Source organism: Haliotis rubra, unplaced genomic scaffold (assembly GCF_003918875.1).
Source record: "Haliotis rubra isolate DU_JTF1 unplaced genomic scaffold, ASM391887v1 Scf734, whole genome shotgun sequence".
NCBI classification, from domain to species: Eukaryota; Metazoa; Mollusca; class Gastropoda; order Lepetellida; family Haliotidae; genus Haliotis; species Haliotis rubra.
Genome location: NW_025767451.1, coordinates 208,283 through 224,236, shown reverse-complemented (window position 1 = coordinate 224,236; position 15,954 = coordinate 208,283). Strand labels below are relative to the sequence as shown.

The following is a 15,954-nucleotide window of genomic DNA, read 5'->3' as shown; positions in this document are numbered from 1 at the left end:
AGATACAATTTCCTTATCTCATTTAGACATACACAATACAAACGTACCTAGATACATGTAGGTGGCGGTGTGTGTCTATATAATTAATGCAGTATTGCTGTGGCTTTCATTTTTCATTCAGTTCGTATTCAAACTCATATGTCCAGACCGATATCAGCCCCTGGAGATATTTATAGGGTTTATAGCCCACCATAATAAAGCCTAGTCTCGAGTATAGATTCCTCGCTGGCTGATGCACCTCCGTCGTAATCAGTTCTATCTTGTCGTAGTGACGTTGTTTACAAAAGGAGATCACCGTGGAAACCAACTTCTTGGCAATTCCTAAACGTCTGAAATTCCGTTTCACCGCCATTCGTCTCAGCCATGCTACTTTACGTTCTGTGTCACCAGCTGTTTTCTTCACAATCCCGACTGTTCCTGCAATCTCGCCGTTAACCTCGGCAATCCAAAAATTGTCGTCTTCGTCGCGGAAATAATTTTGTCGTGCATTTTTCATGTCACAATGAGTAGGGCCATACAAGTAGTACAATGTGCCAAAGAAGCTGAACCCATACACAGCGCACACATAGAAAACAAGGGATACTGTAACCGCTAGAAATGACTGTAAAACAATTCCTGCAGCAAGGGCAACGACAGAAGCGAGTTTGATTGACGCGGGTCTAGAAATAGCGATCTTAAAAGAAGGGTACAGATTACTGAAGCTTGCCTCTTTTAACACCTCCCAAGTGCCTGAAGCGTCTTTTTCTGTCCATTGACGAATGTGCACACCTGATGACATTGGTTAGGATAATACAGAATAAATAACAACACGGGTGTTATTCATGTCCTTCCTATTGAGAAATCTAAACAGATGTGTCGGGCATTCAGTTCACATCCAGCAAGCACATGCCGGAAGTATACCTTAGTTACCCAAGAATCGTACTGCGCATGTATGACACTGTAGACTGGTTTCCATGTTATCTGTCGCGGCTGGTCGTTTGGGGCTCGAAGAGAAGGTTGAATATGAGTAAATCTCTAATGAGTCATTAGGCGTTATACGTGGACACTTACACTAACATACACTATACATATGGACCAAAATTTGTAGGTAAGGTCTCTGAACAAATTTGTACGGTATTTCTTTCATAGATTTTGTGTTTCATTGGATGAAGAGGCAATCACAACCCTGTAGAAAAAATTCTATCATATTAGCAACACTTGGATCCTGTCTACTGATTTCTGTAAGAGCGCATAGATGACAGTGCGTAGAAAGGCATAACTGGTCAAACCAATTACATGACGAAATTCAATGCTGATTGGCTATATTTCTATCCGTGACCGGCGTCTCTGACTGAAGAGCTATTTCCGTGTCAAGGAACCAGCCCAGTCACATTTTTTCACAACTTCACCGGTCGGCGACGAACATTCGAGTGTGCATTTTGAATAACTTGACTTACAACCCTATTACCGTATAATACGATGGATGACCAGAGAATAAAGCAAATCAAGATCAGGACTGGAGTTGTGAAAAGGCGAGTTTTAACGTTCTTTTTATGCATGCAGTATAATGCAAATGTGGAATGTCGTGCGTTGATTCAACATGACATCAGCTTGTGTAAACAAGAGGTCAGTTACCACGGGTGTTTGGTCGTATATATTTGTGATTTCTGCTTTCATAGCGTCAGTTGTCTTACCGATGTGTCCTGAGCTCGTTGGCAGACAATATCTACGACAGTATTAGCACGGTATAGCAATCGTTAAAATAATTGATATTATCAAAAGTCGTTTTTGACAGTTTGATAGAGCTCTTCCCTTTCTTAGAGTTAGAGTGTTATGACAACCATTTTCTTGCAATTTACAGCCAGCGTATGCTCTTTTTGTCACTCAATTTCAGTATCTCTACAATAAGATGCTGAAAGAAGGGTTGACATGGTGACTTGTCTCTCGATAAAACCTGTGACTCATCCATCTAGAATCAAAATGATGCACGTCTAAATATAAATAAGGTTCATACTGTTTATCTTTGACTTTCTTTTCCAACTTTTTTTTTTCTTTTTTTTTTCTTATTTTATTTAGTCAAATATTACAGAAAACGCATTTCACGAGTATATACAGTATACATTTTCCGGATTCAAACATTTTTTTAAATTTATGGTGGAAGCCTGTATTCTGCTGTTTTCTTTTCCTTTTTTTACCTCGCGTTACATACACAAAATATGTAAAAAATTTTTATAAAGATGGGAAAGAAAGAAAGGAGAGATAAGGAAAGAGAGATAAGAAAAGATGAAAGAGTGCGGCCTAGAAAACCTCACTATGTCAATTTGTTAGTTTAATCATTTTGAAAGAGACATAAACATTTTCTTTTGAAATCTGAGTGATCTTCACCAAAGATATATTTTTCCAAATGGTAGTGATGTTTTATAAAATAAAAAAGTTGATCGAAATTTAATTCCGCTGAGGTATATCTTGTTTTATTGATATATTGCTTGATAATGATAAAAATGTGATTCACTAATACACTTGCCTCAGGGTCCCCCAGTAAAAACTTTGTGCTATCAATATTGAGGCGAGTACCAGTCTTCAATTTGTACCAGTTTGCTTAGTTTTCTCACATAAAAAGAATAAGTGCTCGAGTGTTTCTATTTCTCTGCCACATAAAGTACAAATGTCACCCTGATTATACCTATTTTACAAAGAAATGACTTCGTTGAGACTATTCTGTGCATTATTTTAAATTGAAAGTTCCTAGCCTTATTTTCTATGGTAACAACGTTAATCATTGTAAAACAGTCAGCAAGATAAGTATCGGATAAAACAGTATCAAGCTTAGATTCCCACTTGAGTTGAAGATTATCCAATGATATTGTGTGATTATCACATAAATGTGAGTAGACAAATTTACAGTCAGCTGAGTTACATACTTGTTTAAGAATAGTAGAGTCAGTATCGGCTAATTCATCATAATGAGGCGTTGCCTTAGCAAGATTAAGGTATTGTTTATTGTTTCTCAAAAATCTGAAATATATGAGATATGTTTCATGAAGATTAAATTCTTCTTTTAGTATTAGAAAAGGTTTCACTTCACCAGCGTCTGTTATAATATCTCGCATATTGTTCATTCCTTTTTTATACCATGAAACGAACAGACCTATATCAGTATATGGTACAAAATTCAAAATTGGTAGACATATAAAGTCACTAATGCATTCAGTATGTGTTTTATTGATACAACTGTAGCATACTACAACATCTTTCCAAAACAGATTGTTAATATTTTTGGAGTAGGATAAAAAAAATTCTCCTTGAAAGTTAAAGAGATCAATGTCCCCAAAAGGCGATAGTGTTTGAAATACTAAGTGCTGCCATAATCCCTTTGCTTTGAATAATCTGCTGATCCATTTAATCTTCATATAGTTGCAAAAAGATATGATATCTATCATTTTCAAACCCCCCTTTTCATAGTCATTTATCAACATATTTCTTTTAATTTTATCACGTTTGTCGCCCCAGATAAACCTGAAAAGGATAGTATTCAAACGTTTAAAGAAGCTCTTAGATGGGTTAGGAAGCGCCATGAAAAGATGTGTAAAAGGGGATAATCTGCGATTTGATAATCATAATTCTGCCTCTCAAAGTTAAAGATCTGTTTGACCATGAAAATAGTATTTTTCTAATTTTTGAAAATTGTTGTTCAAAGTTTAGTGAAATCATTTCATGTAAGTTAGTTGAAAAAATAATACCCAGAATTTTGAATGGTTCTTTCGACCAACGAAGAGGTATATGCGGACAGAGTTGCTCATTAGAATTTCGCTTGGAACCAAACCATATTGCTATGGTTTTATCACAGTTGAGGTTTAAACCAGACACGGCAGCAAATATTTTAATATCATAGCTAAGTTCAGATAATCCCTTTTCAGATCCTTCAAGTGTAAAATTGGTATCATCTGCGTACTGAAAAATGAGGTTTTCCATACCCTGGCCTTTATTTTAATTCCTTTTATGTTCTTATTTGTTCTAATTTCAATAGCTAGTAATTCGACACAAGCAGCGAAGATGTACGGGGCAACCGGGTCGCCTTGACGACAACCACGCCCTAAAGTGAAAAAGTCTGATAATGTACCAGAATTGACAATAGAGCTACAGCTATTCCTTTGAAAAAGTTTAACCCAATTTTTAAGTACAGGGCCAAAGTTAAAGGCTTCCAACGTTTTGTCAATGAAGTCCCACTCAACTGTATCGAATGCTTTCTCAAAATCAATTGCAACCAAAAGACCTGGTACTTCATGTTATTCACAATAATGCATTAAATCATACAGTATTCTAGTATTTTCCCCAATAAATCTATTTTTTTTAAACCCTGTTTGCGTTCCACTTATTATATCAGGAAGGACTTCTTTAAATAAATCGTGAAGCAGTTGCAGCGGATGCAACTTTATAGTCTACGTTTAAAAGACTAATTGGTCACCAATGTTTCAAATAGCGTCTGTCACGAAAGTCTTTTGGTATACATGTAATTATACCTTGTCTTTGGAAATCCGACAAAATTCCCGTTTTGTATGAATATGTGATAGATTGCCAGAGAATTACGCCTATGTCATTCCAGAAAAATTTATAAAATTCTGCACTGAAAACCGTCCAAACCAGGACTTTTTCTGTTCTTCATATTTTTAATGTTCGTGCACATTCATCAAGCGTGAGTTCAGTTTCACAAAATCCGCGTTTATCATTTGAAAGTTTAACATCGATATTCTTGAAAAAATCTATGTCATTTTGGCAGTCACTTGCATGTTTACTTCTGTACAAATTATTATAAAAGTTGGAAGATTCTCTTAATATGTCTTGTCAGAACTGTGCTTGGTGTTATAAGTTCACCCATATTTTTATTGATATAATTTCTCTTTTCTAAATTCATAAAGTATTCGGTTTTTTTTCTCCCTCTTCGTACCATCTAGCCTTACTCCGAAATATAAGCCCTTTTACTTTAGCAATTCTAATATTTCAAGTTTTTCCTTTTTGAAGCATAAATCTATATTTTCATCACTACTTAATGTTGAAAATCTGGCTTCCATTTCATATATTTCACGTTCCAGCGTTTTCTCTTCTTTTTCATTTTGTTTTTTTCGCTTAATTGAATACCCTACAGTTTTAGTTCTTATATTCATTTTAAGTATATCAAAAAATAATTGATCGTTCGCTGATAATTCAATACTTTTTAAGTTATCCAAATCTCCAGAGACATAGTATTCAGAGACAGTGTCACGTATGGTTTCTTTAACAAGATTGACATAGTCACGGTCATAGAGTAGGGACGAATTGAATTTCCAGTAACCCGGTCCACGCTAACATGGGACCCAGCGCAAGCTCAAGTGAAATGATAGAATGATCGGACCTGTAACTCACATCTATGGACGCGCGCTTGACAAGGGACATAACTTCTTCAGAGACAAGGAAATAGTCCAGTCTGCTTTGTTTAATGTCGGTGCCTTGTCGCCATGTATATTGTTGTTTATCTGGGTTAAAAATTCTCCACGGATCAACCAACCATAGCTTAGTTTTCTCAAATGCCCCAGTATTATTTCTGTGCTTTATATTATAGGTATCTAAGTAATAATCTTGAGCTACGTTCCAATCCCCACCCCAAATAATAGCCCCGGGTAATTGTTCTAATTCCGAGAAGAGATCTTGGAAGAAATCTGGCGAATCTTTATCTGGTCCGTATATATTTGTTACCGAAAATCAAATATTTTCTATTGTAATGTCAAGTATAACAAAGCGACCATTGTCATCTGAAATTGTTTCATGAACTTCATATTCAAAATTATCTTTAATCAAAATTAATATTCCCCCACTATTACTTGTTCCATGTGAGAAAAAACATCTATAGCCCCATTCAGCTGCCCATTGCTGTTCATTTTCTAAAGTACTATGTGTCTCTTGAAGAAATATAATAGACGATTTTCTCTTTCTTAGGAAACTGAAAATATCCCTTCGCTTTACCGAATCAGACTGGAGGCCCCTAGCATTCATAGATAAAATACACAAATTACTCATTGTTTATAGATTGTATGTATGCAAACGTGAGTGTGCAAGAGAGAGAGAGAGAGGGTAAAAATAAAATATGAATGATTGATATGCCTTGGATAGTGGCCCTTTCCACAAAATAAAAAGTAATAGTGGAGTATCTTCCATTTAGAAGAAATAAAAACAACAGTTTTTAGTATTCTGAAGTTTTGCAAAGTTTAATGATTTCCTTGGTTACCAAGTATTCAGACATTAAACACCACTTCTGAAAGAGAGACAAATAAAATAAGTATAACTATTTTATGTCATAAGAGTGTTGGGTTGGTACGCTATCCAACCATATCAGTCAAACCCCACTTCTCCCCAATTGAACCAAAATTTCAGACTTAGGCAAAGGCATTTGACAGGTATAACACCAGTAACATTCTCTAGAAACAATGAACAAACCACAACATTGTTCATTAAAGTGCTATCAACAGAATGGCTTAGAAAGGCATACTTAATAAAGATATATAGTCTGTCATATTGTTTCAATCCAGCAAGCCCAAGTTTACTGGTAAAGCCGGGGCTTCTTTCTAATTCTAAAGTAAATGCAGTTCTTTATTTCCATCACAATCGTATATTTTCAGAGACTAAGTGTTTGCCTAATACATACAGAACATGGCAAACACATCGTCCTGCTAGAAACAGCAACAGCCAACAAAAACATTGTCACGAATGCAAATGTCACACTGTGTTGTGTGAGTTGTTGTATATAACACTTTAATGCTGTGGTTTCTGTGGCAGACTGACAAAAGAGAAGTCGATGTATGAGAAGGAGGTGGAGACGCTGGAGGCACGGGTCAACAAGCTGAAGGATGACGGAGCTGATGAGCATGATATCCGGAAACAGGTGAAGTATCGCAGGGCGGTTGGCTTGCCCCTAACATTTCAAATAGTTAGTTACCTGCCTCACATTAGTGTATTATCCCCTAATTATTTTACGTATGAACAGACAAATATATTTGATGCGTGTGTTCCTTTTTCACTTTGCTTCTTGGTGGATAGCCTACCAATCAGTAATGTTTTTTGGGTTATATTAGACAGAATGCTTGAATAACTTGTTGAAAAAGTGTGGTATAAAAATCTGACCCTCCTCATACTTTACCAGTTTGGAAGAACAGCGTACAGTCTATGTGATAAGGATTGTTTGGCAGTGTTGGCCATGTTTATTAGTCAACAAAAGACATCAGGAGAGTTTCTGGGTATGATAGTGTTCCACAGAAATACATTTACAATTGATGTATCTTTAAGAAATTGAAAACTATGGACACATGGAAGTGATTTTTCTCAGGTTATCTCCCCTGTCTGTAAATTACTTACAGCCCTGATAGAGTTTTTTCTATTACATTGCTCGGCTATGTTGACTTTGCTCTGTCATATTTTTTACGATCCATTGCCCTGTGGGAGTAAAAAATATTGTTTGAACGATGGTGGACCATCATTTGACGTCTGTAAAATTATACGTGAAAAATGTATTAGAGCTAGGATATTGTTAGAAGTATAACGAAAATGAACAAGCAAGATAAATTGAGATACCAGGATTTAGTGATGGATACGCTTGGAAGAGCGGATTCTTTTCTGCAAAGGAGGCGTACAGAAAAAAAACCCGTCGTAGCAGGAAAAACGGCAAAGATTATAGGTTGGAGTAAGTGGGAAGGAGAAAGATCTAGCAGAGTCGTGCTCGAAAACGGAACCGTTGTTTGGGCAAACCAGAAATTTGAGCTTACGTTATAGGAGCCTTAAATCTGTAGGGCAACATGAGTTTCTGCAACCCAAATACAATGGAACCAAAAAAGCCCAACGTTTCGAGATTTTCCATTTAGACATTTGCAACCTATCTGTATTTCCATACACCAGGAATGGGCTTCACACATTGTGCCCATGTGGGGAATCAAACTCAGGTCTTCGATGTGATGAGCCAACGCTTTAACCATTAGGCTACCCCACCGCCCCATGAACAAGCAAGAGAAATTGAGATACCAGGATTTAGAGATGGATTCGCTTGGAAGAGTGGATTAAAGAAGCCTTAAAATCTGTAGGGCACCATGAGTTTCTGCAACCCAAATGCAATGGAACCAAAAAGCCCAACGTTTTGAGATTTTCCATTTAGACATTTGGTGCCCAAGCAGGTATACAGCAACCTATCTGTATTTCCAGAAAAATGGCAGTCGAAGCAACTTATCAAAATATGGGCTTTGCGAGACAAAAAAAGCGGTGGCATACCACTCCTACTGGAAAATATTGTGGGAAGCAATCTTCTACCGGACATTGCCCGTGTAGACTATCTCGATGGCAATCTCGTCAAAACAAATCTCCAGCCACTGGAAGGTCTACCTACATTTGTGGACGATATCTATGTATTTGGCTATCTTCGACGGAAAAGACTGTGTCTATAGAAAAGGAGATGTGTATTGCACCATCGGAGAAAAAGGAAAGGCATCCGTTTTAGTTGCCAACATAGCGAGTGCAGTACGTGAATCTTTCGAGCTAGAGGAGGGCTACGTGCAAACGAAAATCTTGCATACACTACAATATGCCATAGATGCCCCCTCTGCAATACGGTACACTGTACGAAGAATCGAGAAAGAAACCAATTCTGCGGCTAAGACACAATGGGAATCTCTACCTGGATGACCTGATATTCGGAATAGTCGTGGCAAAAGTGGATGTCTCGGAAATACCCATGGAGCAAATACAAGCCAGTGTTTTCAAATTCGAACGATTCCTATTGGCACATGGCCATGGACTGTATTCTATCGACTATACGAGGGATTTCTCCAGCACCCTAGATAGAAAGAGTCTCATGGAATACCTCCAAAAGAGACACAACCTTCGAAAACAAAGAGATCTTGCAACAGCCATGGACTGCGAGGGCCTACCATTCTAGACAATACGGGTAGTGTAGGCAACCAAGTATGTACTTGGGTTTGGAACCTGGAATGGCTATACCATGCCAACAAAAATCTACATCAAAGTAGTTTCTAAATTCGAAGCCGGAAAACTACGAGAACACATCGGTGGCCATTTAGCCGACTATGCGGACTGTTCCAACGAACATCTCAGAAACCCTTTCTCCATCCAGATGTCCAGAGTAGAGGTTGTACTCGCATAGAGGTTTCTTTGTACACGCACAGGACCAACACAGCACTGGCCGACAATTTGCTAGACGAAGCACTAGAGCTATTCTTGGGAGAAAACCTATTCGTCGTACAACCACCGGCAAAGAGGTGGGAGAATCTATCGAAATGTCTAGACCGTTGCATGGTGCTTGCGGACAGACCCCAGGGGACTATCTTTGTGTGTTGGTATGCGCACATGCAGCACATGTGCACGGGAAGAGTATCCGGAATCCAAGTACAACCCACCAAAGCCAATGTAGAAGACGATGCTCGATGGAACTGTGCCGTAGAATGGGCTACAGCCGATTTTGGATTCCGGGCATGTCCTCTATTTCGAGTTGACATTTTAGCCGCTACACCTACAGGAGTAGAAATAGGACCACTACGATGCTACACAAAAGCTCCCCATACGAGAACTATACTATCTCAAAGTCGTAGGCTGATGCAGCTACATTCCCAAGGTCCAAATCCAGATACGATGCTACCCCCGAACAAACGAGTTGCTTTCAAATGGCGAGAAAGAAAGGCCATAAACGCCATCGGCATAGAAAAATCATTTTTCTAGCAAACGTCTGACAATTCTGGCAAACGTCTGGCAAATCTAGGAAACGTCTGGCAAGTCTAGCAAATTCCCAGTTCTGTGCGGTATTTTCCTGGGTTTGTAGGGAGGATGGGAGAGGATTGGGATTCCCAAATAGACATGTAGGGTGGATGGGATTTCCATATAGACATATAGAAAAGTATGGGATATATATACCCAGGGAAAAAACACCATGCCACCAAAAAGAGATTTGTCCTTCGACAAGATCAACGAAATTCGCGCCCTTTGCGGTGTGCTCCCAGCAGCCAAGGTGAAAAAGAGCTTCGGTATCGGGTCCAAAAGGCTCTACGAGCTATGACAAAAGCCCCCTTGAAAGATTCGCGTACTGCACTCGCTATGTTGGAAACTACAATACAAGGATACAATACACATCTCCTTTTCTATAGACACAGTCTTTTCGTCGAAGATAGCCAAATACATAGATATCGTCCACAAATGAAGGTAGACCTTCCAGTGGTTGGAGATTTGTTTTGACGAGATTGCCATCGAGATAGTCTACACGGGCAATGTCGGGTAGAAGATTGCTTCCCACAATATTTTCCAGTAGGAGTGGTATGCCACCCCTTTTTTTGTCTCGCAATGCCCATATTTATGTTGCTTCGACTGCCATTTTTCTGGAAATACAGATAGGTTGCTGTATACCTGCTTGGGCACCAAATGTCTAAATGGAAAATCTCAAAACGTTGGGCTTTTTGGTTCCATTGCATTTGGGTTGCAGAAACTCATGGTGCCCTACAGATTTTAAGGCTTCTTTATTCCACTCTTCCAAGCGAATCCATCTCTAAATCCTGGTATCTCAATTTCTCTTGCTTGTTCATGGGGCAGTGGGGCAGCCTAATGGTTAAAGCGTTGGCTCGTCACATCGAAGACCTGAGTTTGATTCCCCACATGGGCACAATGTGTGAAGCCCATTCCTGGTGTACCCCGCCGTGATATATTGCTGGAACATTGCTAAAAGCGGCGTGAAACCATATTCACTCACTTCTTGGTGCACAATCATTCAAACAATATGTTTTACTCCCACAGGGGCAATGGATCGTAAAAATTATGACTTATAGGGACCTGGTCCGAAACTATCATTCCCTATACTACTCCTGTATTACTGCTCTTGTTGTCTCTGTCACTGAACCATGCAGTACTGTGAGAATTCAGTTACAGGACATGATTTTGGATTCACACAGTGCAGGGTCATACATAACACATGAATTTCCAGCGTATTTGACTCAACAATTTTGTGAAATGCTAGCCTTTTCATACGGGGTCTTAGTTGATGCAATATTTTTCAAGTAAGTGAATCCAAATAACTCCACTAATTAAAATAACATTGCACCCAATCAGATTACTTAGAACAGTACAGTATATCAAAATGCGCTTTCACAGCCCCTGAATTGTTCATTTCAGTCTTCCTGAAGTTGCACAATTCTGTTTTTGCCTGATTCCTGCTTATTGTATAAAGCAACCAAATGGTCCGACTCGAATGGTCATTGTACCCAGTGTGTGTATCATCGTACTGAGTATCAGTCTCTGTGTAGCCTGGTCCAGACATGATCATGCTCAGGCTGCTGTCCTGTCGGGGGGTTATTGATAAGTGTGAGGGTGAGGAATAGTAATAGCCCATACCTTCTCTAACTTGACACATGTGACTGTTGGACGTATGTGACTTGGATTGTTACCATGGTTACAGACTGAGGTTCTGCAGGAGTCCCGTATGATGATCCCGGACACGAAGAAGAGGCTGAAGACAGCGTACGAAGAGCTGGAGCAGATACTTGTGAGTTCATCCATAACACAGTCATTAAAATTAACATAGAGCTTCTTTATCATGATTATGACTGAGATAGTTATGACATAAGTGGCCCAGTAGCACTAAAATGATGGACCTGGTGTTGAAAATATTTAGCCACAGATTATATATTGATATTATAAACTACAGCATCATGGATCGTACATTGTTGACAAATATAGGGTCATGGCACAGTATTAGTCAGCTACATAGCATTATGGAGCCTTATATAGTTCAGAAATAGCTCCAAGTATTTATTGATGAGAAATATAGTATGATGGAACAGTATTGGTCAGACACAAAGTGTTATGAAGTTCATATTTCGTCAGATGTATACAGTTGCTGTGAGGTTTATTGCAGTAGGTTTATTGCTCATATTGGTCGGATATATTGCATTATGAAGCTCATTTTGTTCAGAAATATAGGGTCATGGACCGCTGTTACTTAGGCCATGGATACATTTTATCCAGAAAGGGAGGGACATGTGTGTTTGAAGGGGTCAATGACCCTGCCCAGATGTATGTAATGCCATTGGCCTCTGCTAACTTTTACCCTCTGGCCACAGTTCTAATGCCAGGTGTTTCCCTGATAGTGATAATTGGTGTAGCAATTAATCATGTGAATTACAGTGTTGCTCACACCTTCAACAACTTGTTTGCCAGATTTAACTATGTGAGTGACTTTAGTTTTAGACCTCTTTTAACAATATCATGGCAGGGGACACCAGAATTGGGGAATCGAACCCTGCTCTTTGCCGTGATGAGCAAACATTTTAACACATGGCTACTTCAGTGATTCAACTATGTTCATTCCATGGGGCAACATTGAAAGATTGAAAATTGGGTTATAATGAGATTCCACGTGAAAAGAATTGCAAAATGAGATTTTGTTTTGTCCAGCTTAGATCTAACTCCAACTTTTCAGATTCTTGATTATCATGTTTAACAAGGAGACTTTTTGTTTTTCTTTGCAGCAAAAAGAGAGTGATTTATCAGAAAGAGAGGAATTTGGACAAGCCAAGGAGATTTTGGAAGCAGCAAAGACAGCTCTTGCATAGTGTTGTCCTTCAAATGTCTCTTATTCAGAAGTTTCACTCTATGAATGCATGCTGTTATTTGTATGAACAGATGATAAAACCTGTTACAAATTGGCATTGTTACTGTCTTACACATCTAATGTCTCAATATTGTTAAGGGTCAAGGACATTGTATTTACATATGACATTTGGTGTGTATCAAAACTCATTATCAGGTTCTGAAGAGCAAGTAATTATATAATTATCCATGGGAGAGAACTCTTCAGAGGCTTGACTTTAATACTGTTTCCGTTCAGTGATGGAATGATTGAAACACTGTGGTCCCTCTACCAGAGAGAAATTATTATTTAACCAAGGGATTTTTCAGATTGAGGCAGATTAAGGACTGAAAAAGAAATCACAAATTTCAAATCAACAAAATTAGAAAAGTTTTAAAATATGTTTTGCAGATTGTTTTCCTGCCAGACAATCATTACAACACAGAGGAAAACTCAAAGATAAAACTGTAACAGAACCTGTTTTGAGTAATTCTGTTGGCCTAAGAACTAATCTTTCAAGATATATGTGGCTAAAAAATCGATTGTTTTCATTTGTTTTGTCATAATTCCAGCTGTTTCAGTATATTCTGAAACTGCTATGAATGCCAACCTGATGGGTTATATGTTTGACACTGAGGGCTAAACCACATTCATGGAGGATAATAACTGTATCCTCTGTATGCTTGTGTACTTGTTCTTATGGAAAATGGGGGTCTGAAAGTATCAAATCAAAATCTCTGCCCAAGTGATACAGCACTTAATCCCCCTGCTGCCTTTAATCTACCCTGTGATGCTATAACAAGAACACATGTTGTGTCAGATAACATGTTTACATCATCTCATGTTGGAGTCTCAAACAGAACAGATTTCCTCTATACATGGCATTTACACTGGGTTGCTGGGAGGTTATTCACACGTCAGAGTTGACACCACAACTTAAATTCTTAAAACAAGACAAGAATAAAGAGGTTCTTTGTAAGAAAAGTTATTTTAAGGTTATTTTCATCTGTTAGAGAAATTGTTACTTGAGTCAGTTGAACATGTGAAAGGTTATATTGGTTGGGAGGTGGTGTTTAAATCCACCATGCTCAAGTGTGTTCTGAATGATTCTGTTCCTCATACTTGAAGCACCCACTGCCCTGTGGTGGATCATTACTACTGACTCCTGGTTTGCCTGGTCAAAACTTGTATTGCTGCATAATGCCAGCTGACTTTGGGCATTATAACAGGAACAGTCACGAGGCAGTAGTACCATACTCAGTCTTAGAGAGATAGGAGTCAGGAGTAGAGAGGGAGTAATCCATCTGCCTGATTAAGAACGACAGGTACCTTTTATTTGTCTGATGTTGGGACCCCAGAACCAACTAGATTCCTAGAACCCCCATTCCCAGTTGTGACCTTAAATGATTTAGCTGTGGTACAGAGGTACAGGACCTAAATGAGCTGTTATACTGTCTTTGGTTTCGACAGTAACAAGTTAGAGTAATAAATAATTTGTGTATGCTCTCTGAAAATAAAGTCCACAGAATGTTTTTTGTCATTAATCTTACCCTTTCAGACTTGTGTCCCTCAATCATTGTGTGCAATTTGACTTATTTCTGTCTATGTCATTTTGAACCTGCTTCATGGCCTTATTATTGAGAATGTCTTAATTTCCAATCTGTAGGTGTTCTCTCGTAATGGCAATATTTAGCATGTGGGTGATGCAGGAGAAGAAGTTTCATATCGCCAACATTTAAGCTATTACTCATTGAACTTTGGGGGACAGACAATTAGGCAAGTCAGATATTGATCATCATCATTGTTTGGCCTCTAGGTAGCCACATTGTGTGGAAGTTCTCTCAACTCAGTGAGATGTGTCTGCTAAAGTGCCCTTGATGCTGATTCCGAGTCCCTATGATAACAACCCACCTTCCGGTGAGCATCATGATGTCAATGTCAACCCAGGTATGATCATGTCAGTATGTGTTCCTTTTTGCTTAAAATGTATGACAAATTTCATGAATAAACTTTTATTTAAGTGAATGTGTTTTGTGCTCACATTTTACACATCACAGCCTCTGAATTGACTGTATGTAGACAGTGTGAAACGTTTTACATGTCACACCTCTGATTTTACTGTATGTACCGTAGACAGTGTGAAACATTTTACACATCACAGCCTCTGGTTTTACTGTATGTAGACAGTGTGAAACGTTTTACATGTCACACCTCTGATTTTACTGTATGTACCGTAGACAGTGTGAAACATTTTACACATCACAGCCTCTGGTTTTACTGTATGTAGACAGTGTGAACCATTTTGCATATCACAGCCTCTGGTTTTACTGTATGTAGACAGTGTGAACCATTTTACATATCACAGCCTCTGGTTTTACTGTATGTAGACAGTGTGAACCATTTTGCATATCACAGCCTCTGGTTTTACTGTATGTAGACAGTGTGAACCATTTTGCATATCACAGCCTCTGGGTTTACTGTATGTAGACAGTGTGAAATTTTGCATATCATTTGGGTTTACTGTATGTAGATGTGAAACATTTTACATATGAGCCTCTGATTTTACTGTATGTAGACAGTGTGAAATGTTTGTCTGAAAAGCATTTTGTTTTTCACAATATGTCATGACATATGATTTGCTTGCAAATGTGTCCAACTATGGTGAATCCTTTGTCAGTCTCTTTTTCTTGAATCTCTGGTCCGTGGCTACACTCTGATGGGGACATTCATGCTCCTGAGTTAGACTCCTTAAAGTTTGACTAGGATTATCATAATATGTGCTGTGTATATTTGAATATATTTGACTCATCTGAACATCCGTGTGGAAAGTTCAGTAGTATATTCTAATCCAGATGGTTTCGTTAGGTATTGTTTGTATTAACAGGAGTTTGCTGCTTCATTAAGATTGATAGATACCTGAAATGATGTCACTATAACTGTTAAAACGGAACACTCCTGAAAGAACTGAATTGATGAACCTCCAGCTTTAAGGATTTCCATCTGTATGACCCAGGTGTTTGTATTACAATCAGCGTTTTGGGCTCTTCTCATGGGTAGTCGGGGCGGTGGGATAGCCTAGGGGTTAAAGCGTTGGCTCGTCATGCCGAAGACCCTAGTTCGAATCCGCACATGGGTACAATGTGTGAAGCCCATTTCTGGTGTCCCCCGCCGTGATGTTGCTGGAATATTGCTAAAAGCGGCGTAAAACCAAACTCAGTCAGTCAGCAATGGGTAGTCTTGTGAAGTTTTGTTTTGGCCTCTTTGCCAAAGCAAAAGTTTTCCCCATTAAGTTGCAAGCTCGATAGAGCTGAGTTTTGTGCTACTTTCTTGATGAT

The 15,954-nt window shown here is 38.6% G+C and overlaps 1 protein-coding gene across 1 annotated transcript; it reads left to right on the top strand.

Annotated features, from left to right (window-relative positions):
* Window positions 1-1,320: 1,320 nt before the first annotated feature.
* LOC124259718 (tubulin-specific chaperone A-like) lies at window positions 1,321-14,644 on the top strand. Its single transcript, XM_046693904.1, has 4 exons — window positions 1,321-1,511; window positions 6,787-6,892; window positions 11,447-11,533; window positions 12,519-14,644. Exons 1-4 carry the CDS (start codon window positions 1,459-1,461, stop codon window positions 12,600-12,602), a joined length of 330 nt encoding a protein of 109 aa, XP_046549860.1. The 5' UTR covers window positions 1,321-1,458; the 3' UTR covers window positions 12,603-14,644.
* The last annotated feature ends 1,310 nt before the right edge of the window (window positions 14,645-15,954 follow it).